The sequence below is a fragment of the Eretmochelys imbricata genome, chromosome 2 (genome assembly GCF_965152235.1).
Source record: "Eretmochelys imbricata isolate rEreImb1 chromosome 2, rEreImb1.hap1, whole genome shotgun sequence".
Lineage (NCBI taxonomy): Eukaryota > Metazoa > Chordata > Testudines > Cheloniidae > Eretmochelys > Eretmochelys imbricata.
Window position 1 is genome coordinate 210356505 of NC_135573.1, and position 12259 is coordinate 210368763.

Below are 12259 nucleotides of genomic sequence, written 5' to 3' on the forward strand. Positions count from 1 at the left end.
TCCGACTGCCTCAATTCAGAAAAGTGACAGTGAGATTTTACCATATACACTCACAGCATGAGGAACCTAAGCCAGAAGGATAAAAAGGTTTAAAGAAAAAAAAAGTTCCAGAATGTTCAGTTTGGACAAAAGCAACAAATAAACTGAAACATCAGATAGTGGGTGGGGAAAGTGAAAAAGGGGTGGCAGGGAGACAGATAAATTGTAGCAATAGAACCTACCTTGGCAAAGCTTCTGAGCTCTGCATCCATCTGTTCCACATTAATCTGTCTCCACTGGGTTTTAGTCCAATCATCAATGTTGCTCTGAAACAGTAAGTACAGATAAAAGTGTCAACAACAGTCGGCGAAAACAAGCTTCTGCTATATAGTAGATAAATGGATATGATGGGTGGTTCTATCATCCAGTGATAGCCCAAGTTCTTGAAACAGTATCTCTACTTTTCAAGCCTGCACCACCACTGCCAGCCCAGACTGTACCAAATAACCCATTGTCTTCCAGGCTAAAACATGAAACAGGTATTAAAGCCATTTCAAGCTTCAGTCTCTGATAATGCCAGTAGAGCCATGTGTGTATATTCATTTATTATACTATACATAGTACTGTATCTACATTTCTAGATATGATACGATATACACACAGAGAGTCCTGAAACTGCCATGAACACTTATCAGACCTGCCAAAAACAAGCAAATCCACACCTCTCCTTTACCATGTTAATGGGGAAAGAAAAAACAGCAAAATCCTGACCGTTTGTTTTAGGAAAAAAATATCCGCTTTCTTGGAGTGAGTAGAATTTTACAAGGCTGATGTAACATGAAGGTGTCAACTAAATGTAAGTGCTTCTCTCTTTAACTTCACAACATAGCCTGTCAGACTTAATGCTGCTTTAATATACAGCATGGATACCACACAAAATACAATATGCAATGTGTTTAGTACAACATAACTCTGCCTTCTCCCTGTTTTACTATCCATTGAGATGGTAAACAAAACGTATACCTTTGTGGTTAGGCTACATATCTTTTACTGCATAACTCATTCTGGACATTGTTTAAAATTTCTGCAGCCACAGGTGAAATATAGTACCAAAAGGAAACAGGGTTGTAGATGTACCCAGCCTCCAGGGTTCCCTGCTAGACTATCAGTGTTTAGTATGTGAACTACAGTAACTGTGATACGACCACTTTTGTCATGGACTCATAGGGTGAAATCCCAGCACTAATGAAATCCATGGAAATTTTGTTATTGAGTTCAATGGTACCAGAATTTCACGGCTAGTGTGAAGGGTGCACAGGGTGGTAGAGATCCGAAGGCAGAGCTAAGGCTGTTGTTTCGGTATCTTAAACTCTTTCTTTCCATACTTTGCAATACATATTTGTTTTAACTCTGCAATTCCTTTACCCTAACGCTGAATTTTCTTGCTTTCTGGATTTTTGGTCCGTCTTTTTTAAAAAAAAACAAAAAACAGAACCAAAAACGTCTGTAACAATGTTTCTTTTTATTCCTTAGGTAACTGATATGTATTTACAATCTTCCCGTCAGCTTAAAGTTTTGGGTTGTGGGGGTTTTTTTGTTTTGTTTTTATAATGCAAGCATTTTGAAAGTAGTTAAAATTGAGAATAGCAATATTTTGATCTTCATACTCCTATATACCATCTTTTTATAAATAATTTTTAAAAATTGAAAACAAAAAGTTCCCACATTTACAGCTTAGCTTTTAAAAACTTCCTTTAGAATAAAACTATGAATGCTTCAAGAAACCCTTAAGATAGTGCATTCAGAATAGTTTCTAGAGCTATAATGTGCCTTTAAAAAACAAATAAAACCTCTTACTGTAACATAAATATTAGTATCCCACACTTCCTTGAGCAACCATATTTCTTTGCGACACTGTTTTATTTGTTTGTAATCTGGAACAACCACTTCAAAAAGATTTGCATATTTCTGCATTTGTAAAATTTCTTCTTCCAATGCCTCAAGCTCTCGATTTTCCTTGGAGGAAAAGAAGACTCATGAATATAAATTACAAAATAGGTCTAGGTAAGTTCAGAATGACAGTCAAATCAGTATATCTGAAAACAAAAGCCTGCAGCAAATATTGTAGAGATGTTACATGTTTCACTTTCAGTCTTTCATATTTCAGAGGACTACAGGGTAGTATACGCAGTTATATTCCATACGTATCTACACAAAAACGTAGGGACTACAATGTAGAATTTCACTTAATGTACCACTGTTGCTTTTGATTTCTTGTAATAAATACACAATTTTGCCTCTCTGAGCAAGTCACTTTTCTCATTATCAGTATAAAGTTGTTCTGTGAACTGAGTAAAAATTAGTACCATTTCAGGGTTTTTTTATATATAAAAGTATCACTATGATGCACCATTTGTATGCATTTTGTACTATATAGTGCAGTATGCTTGCATGTTTCTTCAAAAAGAAGACAGTGTAAAATGCATTCAAAAGTGCATCCCACTAATACTTTTTAAAGGAATATGCAAGTACACAGTAAAAATAAAAAACAAATGCAATGTGGTTTTGGTAGTGGTTTTAAGAGCTACAGATAGGAATACAGCAGTTAAATCTCAAGCTCTATCAGTTCCATGTCAAATACAAAATGTGCAATTATTTTAATGCATAAACTGAAACTTTAATTTTATACTGAAAGATTTCTAGGAAAATGTGCATTTCTGTTATTTTCCCATTACCTTATCTAGACGTACATATGGATTTTTTGCATCAAAGCAAAAGGGAGCTTCCACTCTAAATCTTTCTCTGAATTCTATCTGCTTCCCCTGATGAAAAGAAATACAGGCAATAAATTGTCAATGATCTTATTCTCATTGGAAACAGGTTAGAAAACTGAATTCAGAGTTCAGCTTACATCAAACAAAGCACATTTTTTTCTGATTAGTGTGACCTCAGAAGTCTGAAGAGGAGCAACTTCATGCTTTCTGGATGCAGCGATTTTTTTGGTGGTATTCCATTTTTCAGGCAACTCCTGTTGAACAAGGTAAAATTATCTCATCTGAGACCTTTAAGATTTCACACAGCAGAATAGATCACTTAGAAACCATCTATACATACTGTTGATATCACCTCAAATCTCTCGAATATTCAGGGAACAATTAACTTTCATTATTATTTCACAACTTGGCTCTTCTGGACAAAGAAATTGTGTCGGACATTTTAACAGTAAGTTAGATATGGTAGGGTTTTTTCCTTGCAGTGGCTTGGTAGGACTGATTTTAGTAGCTGCAGCACAATAAGTCAAACTTTTCTAAAAATACAGAATAACTAAAATGCACTTCACTAAGCTATTCCATGTAGATTTCAATATAAATCATATAAAACCTAAGATACGAGGTACTGGGCACCTCTTACGCAGTGACTGGAGCACTCAACTCTCATTGCCTCGACATATCAGAGATTCAGAGGCCATTCAGGGGCTATTATATTGTAATAGTGCAGTCAGGATTAAGGCCCATTGTGCTAGACTTACACAACCACACATGTGAAATCCCTGCCCTGAAAAATTAATCTAATTTGAAATATGATGCAATAAGCAGATAACAAGAAGCAGTAGATGTGGTATATCTGGGACTTTAGTAAGGCTTTTGATGCTATCTCAGATGATGTTCTCATAAACAAATTAGGGAAATACAACCTAGATGGAGCTACTATAAGGTGGGTGGAGAACTGGTTGGAAAGACCATTCCCAGAGAGTAATTATCAGTGGTTCACAGTCAAGCTGGAAGGGCAGATCAAGTGGGGTCCTACGGGGATCAGTTCTGGGTCCAGTTCTGTTCAATATCTTCATCAGTTATTTAGATAATGGCCACTTACAAAGTTTGCCGAGGATACCAAGCTGGGAGGGATTACCAGTGCTTTGGAGTATAAGATTAAAATTCAAAATGATCAGACCATTTGTCTAGTTTGTCCAGAAGTAAGTAGGATGAAGTTCAATAAGGACAAATGCAAAAAGTACTCCACTTCAGAAGAAACAATCAGTTGCACACATACAAAATGGAAAAGGGAAGACTGAGTACTGTGGAAAGGGATCTGGGGGTTATAGTGGATCATAAGCTAAATATGAGTCAACAGTGTAATGCTGTTGCAAAAAAAACAAACAAAAAACACATTCTGGGATGTATTAGCAGGACTGTTGTAAGCAAGACACGAGAAGTAATTATTCTGCTCTACTCTGCGCTGATTAGGCCTCAACTGAGTAGTATGTCCAGTTATGGGCACCACATTTCAGGAAAGATGTGGACAAACTGAAAAAAGTCCAAAGAAGATCAATAAAAATGATTAAAGGTCTAGGAAACATGACCTATGAGGGGAGATTGAAAAAAAAATGTGTTTGTTTAGTCTGGAGAAGAGAAGACTGAAGGGGGACACAATAACAGTTTCCAAGTACATAAAAAGGTTGTTACAAGGAGGAGGGAGAAAAATTGTTCTCTTTAACCTCTGAGGATAGGACAAGAAGCAACGAGCTTAAACTGCAGCAAGGTCAGTTTAGGTTGGCTATTAGGAAAAATTTCTTGTCAGGGTGGTTAAGCACTGGAATAAATTGCCTAGGAAGGTTGTAGAATCTGTCATTGGAGATTTTAAAGAGCAGGTTAGACAAACACCTGTCAGCGATGATCTAGATAAAACTTAGTCCTGCCTGGAGTGCAGGAGACTAGACTACAAGACCTCTCAAGATCCCTTCCAGTCCAATGATTAAGTAAGCATAAGAAATTATTGGAAAGGAAGAGGATGAAGTTAACAAGAATAAGATCATATGGTTACATATTTTTGCCGTGTGCACAACTTTAATGGTCCTTAGTCATTTGAAAGTTTTTTCCAGAAGTTATATCCACAAAAATCAGCAATCAAGTCAACAATTGGTTGGTTGATGATTTCCAGACATCACAACAAAAGATCTTGAGAAGTTTGATATGGAGGGTCGAGGGGCAGAGTAGGAAGGGAAGAGTATAACCAACAGTAATTGCCAGAAATGACTCAGTAAGATAATGCAATGATTTGGTAGTCTGTAATGAAAACATTGTAACTGTGAGGCTGGAATCACTGGGTCAAGTGATTAAGTGCCCCTAAAACTCATGCATTCAGCAGAAGCAAATAGGGCAATGAACAATTAACTTCTGTAAATGCAATTAAGACAAGATTAAGTTCTTTTAAAATTTATAAGTTAATTTTCAATTTTTCATGGAAGACCTACACATGAGGAAAATATGAGTTCCAGGTTGCTAATTTTTCAAGTTAGTTCCTTCTAGGCAAGAGTTTGTTAGCAGAACAATGACACACAACCCTTTATAAGAAACATACATTATCTGTAGCTTGACAGCCAGATCAAAGTGGAAAAGAATAATTTGCAACATTTGTGGGGAGGTGGGAAACCCCACTCCAAAAAACAAGGACAGTGCTATGAAAGCTGGTCCTGGCCCTCTCATTGGTGGGTGGATGGGAGGGAAATGAGCAAACAGGAGCTGGGCAGAGAAATGGTAGGCTCAACTTCCTGTGGCAAGCTCTCCTGGGAAGAAAGTACAGCACACAGTGATGTGAGCACCAATTAGCTATGGTAATAGCAGCAGGGACACAAACAGCAGCGAATCAGCTCTGGGCTCAGGGACAAGCCCAAGGCAGCCTAAGCCTGCGGTTCCTCAAGCCTGCATTGCACCGCAAGTAGGAATCAGACAGAGCTAAAAGGGAATGAGATGCTTCACTCCATGACTGAGAGGCTGAAGCTGGCGCAAAAGCTGGATAAGATGTGGCAGCAGCTGGCAGCAGTTTTGTTTGTGCTGAGAGAGAGGGACAGATGAAAGCTGCTATAGAAAAGATCACACAGAAAGCTGCCTAGACTCAGCAAGGAAGCAAAGGTAACCTTTGTCTGGGACTGACACATACTCCTGGGGGAATTCTGCACCAAAAAATTAAAAATTCTGCATGCAATATTATAAAATTCTGCAAAATTCTGCATATTTTATTTGTCAAAATAACAGAATATAATCCCTCTGGTTTCAATTATTTTGGTAATTTATTTAAACTACAATACAATGTGGGGAGCACTGGAGGAAATCCCCAAACCTCCTTGCCTAACGGTAATGTAACTAGGTTTGACCCTTTATTTCTAGTTATTAGTCAACCAATATGCAGCCGTGTGCTCAGTGTTACATCATAGGCAACTGAAGAGCAAGTGAGGGCTGTGGAATCAAACTCACAATTTATATTAGCTACTGAATATCTCCAGAAAGGTCAGTAGCAAACAGTTCATGGAGCACATTCTGATAGGAAATTTTTTTCAGTCCAAAAATGTAGACCATTTCTAATCACAAAATCAACACAAGCATTTATAAGGCTGTACTGTCCTTTACACCACTCTGGCAATGTAAAGGAGCCTTAAAACTTTTACACCTGTTTTATACTCCTCAGGGAATTCACAAAGAGAATGGGAACAATTCACTAAGCAGGCAGGCTGCTAGATTCTGCTCTGCCTGAGGGGACAGTGCTTGTCCCATGCCTACCTCCTCAGTAGCACCGTGAAGCCCTGCCCCTCCATGCTAAGCCTGCTGCAATAGCGAGTGTGTGTGTGTGTGTGTCTCTCTCTCTCTCTCTCACACACACACACACACACACACACACACACACACACACTCACACCCCTGCACAGCCCCCCAACCTCAGACACTGATTTACATCTCTACTGGCTGCTCCAGGTGCCCAAACCAACCTGCCTGTGCTGCCGGGGAGGGGCATGTGACTGTTCTGATGGGGAAGCAAAGGGAAACGGCAAGGAGTAATTTTTCTGCAGGGAAGCAAAGAAATCTGCAGGGGACATGAATTCTGTGCACATACAGCGATGTAGAATTCCCCCAAGAATAGACACAGTGACATTGCTGATAAAGTTGAGAGTTTGTTACTGATAAGTGTTTGGAATGCTTTCTAGATGAATTCCTGATTCCCCAATAGGCAGACAGAGGGGATATGCACCCCAAGATGAGTCATGGGTGCTAAGAACTCACTAGTAACAAAGGGGTCCCCCTATTGCATTTCATAAATGCAAGTAAAAATAAACGTGACAAGCCAAATTGAGTTTTGGAAAACAGGATGTGTATTGCCTATGTATTAGCTGCTGATTTCACTATAAACCTTTACAAAAGTAACTTCTCTTTCCAAAAAAAGTTCACGTTGTTCTAGACCATTTTAGAACTCAGAATTTTGTCCATGAAATGCTGTTTTTGCACGGAGATAAGAAATTTAAAATATTTTATGCAAATTCCTTTTTGTCCCAACCTCCCCATCCCCAAATTCAAATTCAAAGTTTTCTAGGCAAGACTGAGATGTTGGTAGGAAGAAGGAAGCTCTTTGGAAAACTTGCCCTCAATAATAGAAATATTATAGTGAAGGCATCTGCCCTAGTTTGCAGTCTTGGAGTCTTTTTATACTCCTCAATGCTATTGGATGCCCAAATTAACATGGTGGCAAAAAGCACCAATTTCAGCAATTGGTCAGAAGATTGCACCTCATGCTAGCAGCCTCAGACCTTGCTACAGCTACCCATGCATATGTAACCTTGAATCTTGATGGTCCTCAAAGCCACACAACTTGAAAAAGTTTCAAATGGTACAAAATGCAATAACCTGCTTAGCAACACAGACCATTATGAGCTCATCACTCCACTGACTCCCCACTGAGTCCACAGTTCAGTGCAAGGTTTCTGTCCTGATATTCCAAGTCTTTCATGGGATTGGCCGTAGGTGCCTGAGAAGTTCCTTCTCCATATGTGATCATAATAGCCATATTTCACTGGAACCATGAAAAGTCCGCTCCTAGGGGTCGGCCTGCAAGTGCAGGGGACAGAACTTTCACAGGAGCTGGACCTAGTCTACGGAACTCACAGTGTGAGGTGGCAAAAATAGACTACGGTCCCCATCCTGTTCAGAACTAAATTACAAACAGTTCTCTGACTTGGTTTTCCCCTCAGTAAGGTCTTCACATACAAAGAAAACAAATAAATTTAAAAATTTTTTATAAGAGCTACTTTTTCTATGGCTGGGAAGAAAGTGACTGCTATTATAAATTTCTACACGATTGTGAAATGCTCAGATAGAATGGTGAGGGGCCATATACATACATAAGTATGGAGTGTTCTTTTTTATTTTTAATCTTACAATACCTCTAACTGGACATAAACTTGGTCTGACATCTTCTGTCCATAGCTTTCCAACAGTGTAATAGTCTCTTTTAGAGGTTCAAAGAGCTCATCAGTAGATGCCTGTCTGTCTCTTACAGCCAGGAGATGCCCCATGATTTCTACTAGTCCATTATAATCTCTTTCATTCACTTCTTTTTGGAGTCCAGCATCTGTCACTTTTATGAACTCTTCTAAGTCAGTCAGACTATCAAAAGAGAAGAAAATAAGATTTCAACTCTGAAAACCTTTTTTTAAATGAATGTGATCCAATGTACAATGATCTTTAAAATTAATTTCCATTATGGTTACCTATCTTTTTCATTCAGAATATCTTAAAACAGTTTTGGCCTGACTTTTAAAGGTGCTGAGCACCTGCAGCTTAGATTGACAGCAATGAGATTTGCCAGTGCTCAGCAATTTTGAAAGTCAGGTCGTTTACACCTAATTAAAAAGCACTGTTAAAAGTCTATCCCATTATACACAAATATTTTAAACACATTCATCTTTAAGATTGCATATTAGCAGCACAAATTCTGCCTGGATGTACAGTATGTCAAACTGGGAGGAGCGGTAGATACGCTGGAGGATAGGGACAGGATACAGAGGGACCTAGACAAATTAGAGGATTGGGCCAAAAGAAATCTGATGAGGTTCAACAAGGACAAGTGCAGAGTCCTGTACTTAGGACGGAAGAATCCCATGCACTGCTATAGACTAGGGACAGAGTGGCTAGGCAGCAGTTCTGCAGAAAAGGACCTAGGGGTTACAGTGGATGAGAAGCTGGATACGAGTCAACAGTGTGTCCGTGTTGCCACGAAGGCTAATGGCATTTTGGGCTGTATAAGTAGGGGCATTGCCAGCAGATGGAAGGACATGATCATTCCCCTCTATTCGACATTGGTGAGGCCTCATCTGGAATAGTGTGTCCAGTTTTGGGCCCCACACTACAAGAAGGATGTGGAAAAATTGGAAAGAGTCCAGTGGAGGGCAACAAAAATGATTAGGAGGCTGGAGCACATGATTTATGAGGAGAGGCTGAGGGAACTGGGGATGTTTAATCTGCAGAAGAGAAGAATGGGGGGGCGGGATTTGATAGCTGCTTTCAACTACCTGAAAGGGGGTTCCAAAGAGGATGGATCTAGACTGTTCTCAGTAGTAGCAGATGACAGAACGAGGAGTAATGGTCTCAAGTTGCAGTGGGGGAGGAGGTTTAGGTTGGATGTCGGAAAAACTTTTTCACTAGGAGGGTGGTGAAGCACTGGAATGGGTTACCTAGGGAGGTGGTGGAATCTCCTTCCTTTGAGGTTTTCAAGGTCAGGCTTGACAAAACCCTGACTGGGATGATTTAGTTGGGGATTGGTCTTGCTTTGAGCAGGGGGTTAAACTAGATGACCTCCCGAGGTCCCTTCCAACCCTGATATTCTATGATCCTATGATAAACAAACAAGTTTAAGGTAATAAGGTTGCACAAACTGTAAATCAGAGCAAAATTCAGTTTGCTGAAATATTACATTATTTAATAGATATTAATGACTATTAAGAAGAAAACAGCAAGTTAGAATTATTCTGAAAACAGGGTGCATATTTACCTGTCAATGACAAATCTCAAAAGATGTTCCTTGAACATCCAGCTCCATTTCTTAATAATGTTTAACAAACTCATTCTGAAAGGTTTCACATCCACCTTAAACCAGCTTTCAAATGTTCTGAAGTCTTCAAACTTGCTCATCTGAATGTAAAGATTCTCATAGATGTCAATCTACAGCAGATAAAAGATTATATTACATACACAAACATATCATCAAATAAGTATAACCCATTCTTAATGGGGACCACATCCTGAAAAAACCTTTCCAAAACTCCCTCTTCTGGCCTTCAAACACCCCCTGCAATCTCACCAAACTCATCATCAGGAGCAAGCTCCCCACAGACCAGGACACACCAACTCAGAGCAGCACCAGATCCTGCCAGAACAACCGATGCAAAACTTGCAGACATATCTCCACTGCTACAATGATAAACACCCCCCCTCCCCCACAACACACATCTTTCAAGAGCCACGGGTCCTACATGTGCCTACAACATGTAATATACCTCATCCAGTGCATCAAATGCTCCAATAACTATGTGGGTGAGGCCAGACAATCACTACGCTCTCAAATAAACTCACACGGAAAAATGATAAAGCCAAAAACATCATGTCAGCTTTGGGTGAACACTTTTCACAAAACAATCACTCCACATCTGATCTTTCAATACTCATCCGCAAAGGAAACCTGCACAACAACACCTTGAAATGGTGAGCCTGGGAACTTAAATTGATAATGCAGCCAGACACTAAAAATTATGGACTCAGAGACACTGGTTTTAAACTCACTACAACAATTTGTAACACAGCTAACTGCCTGCTAACCCTTAGCAGCCCACTTCAAAACCCTTTTGCATAGCAATCTAACCCTTATTGCCCACTCCATTTCAAGTGGCCTCTTACAAGATGCCTTACCCCATATGCTTCATCTGTCCCAACTTGTATTTAGTTCAGACACGGATATCCTTCCCCAACCCTGAAAAACGCTGTGGAGCTCAGAAGCCTGTCCCTTCCACCAATAGATACTGGGCCAATAAAAGATTACCTCACCTACCGTGTCTCACTCAAATATAAAGTAAGTTAAAGCTGCAAATGACTATTTGCTTGCTTACCTGTTGTTTAAACTGCTCAGTAGTAGGCGGCTGTTTAGGCACCCCCTCATCGGCATGAGCTTCTCTCTCTTCGGAAGTTAAAACATGACCATACAGCAGAAACTGCTTCATAAACTCAGCCGGGTCATCGACCCAAAGATAAGCGTAGGTGTCCAGAGAATTTCTGTAGTCCAGGGCTTTCCTGATAACATCTGCCACTCTGTCCATAATCTCCTGCCTGATCTCAGATAGATCTAACACGTTGTCCATATCGCTCTAGGTATGAAAAGAGAAGTAGTTATTTTACAGCTGTAAGCTAACTATCTTAAGTATTGGGTTAATATTAATACATAAATCATTAACTAGTTTTACACTTGCTGCAAAACTCAGGAATCCCCATCACCACTGCCACCAAAAACTGCAAAGCTACGTCTGTCAGGGATTGTCTAAGTATAGTTTGTCCAGCCTTAGTGCAATGGACTGAAGGTTTGAGGTTCCTTCCAGCCCTACATTTCAGTGATTCCATAAACAATCTGGGCAGCTCTCTATACTTCCAGATACAATGCCATATACAGTACTGACACAAACAGTCATTTCAAAAGAGGAGGAGAGATCTTCAGCAAGCTAGTTGAGGCTGAACATCTCAGGGAATTAATATAATTCAAATCTCCAGGTAGAGGATGTTGCCCTTCTCATCTCCACAACTAATTAAGCTTTGGTTACAGAAAAGGTCACTTTGTGGACCTTCAGGGCTGAGAAGGACATACAAGGAAGATTGAATCTCACACCAAGAACAAAAAGATAAGTTTTATTAAAAATATCATGCATATTTTTAAATATACATTTCAGGTAACTCTTTTTCCATATTTTGTTTAAATCTGTTTAAAGGGACAACTTTTTTCTAGTGTGCAATTTTTTCTTTTTAATATATCATAGAAAACAGACATATAGGGCTAGATTCTCTTCCAACTGACATGGGTAAAAATCAGGAGTAACTTTATTGAAATCCATAGAGGTTACACTGATGTTTGTATTCTGAGGTCCATTGATTTTTACAAGACCTAGTATTTACAGTCTGATGCTATTTGCACATTATTGCAGTGACCAGAGTGTGGCCAATCAAGCTTAACGGTTGGAGCAGAAGGTCAAAGCCAAAGATAGGATCAGATACCAAACCAAAGATCAGAGCTGGAGACAGAATCAGGTGCAAGGCCAGGGGTCAGAGCTGGAGACAGCATCAGAGTAAGGCAGGTGTCTGGGGTAGGGCAGGACAGCAGGAACTAGAAGTAAACAGGAGTCTGGATGGGAAGACAGGAACCAGGAGCAGGAGGGGAAGCAGGAACTGGGAACAGGCAGGAATGCAGGGGTCAGGAGTCA

General features: G+C 39.7%; 1 protein-coding gene across 1 annotated transcript in view; it reads right to left on the reverse strand.

The window, feature by feature from the left end:
• DNAH11 (dynein axonemal heavy chain 11) overlaps positions 1 to 12259 on the reverse strand; it is a 293766-nt gene that overhangs the window by 225382 nt on the left and 56125 nt on the right. The window contains exons 16-22 of the mRNA XM_077808745.1: positions 10904 to 11158; positions 9793 to 9962; positions 8186 to 8408; positions 2891 to 3007; positions 2715 to 2801; positions 1837 to 1995; positions 222 to 305 (exon numbers count right to left, since the gene is read on the reverse strand). Of these exons, the coding sequence (XP_077664871.1) occupies positions 222 to 305; positions 1837 to 1995; positions 2715 to 2801; positions 2891 to 3007; positions 8186 to 8408; positions 9793 to 9962; positions 10904 to 11158 (1095 nt within the window). The remainder of the gene's footprint in view (positions 1 to 221; positions 306 to 1836; positions 1996 to 2714; positions 2802 to 2890; positions 3008 to 8185; positions 8409 to 9792; positions 9963 to 10903; positions 11159 to 12259) is intronic.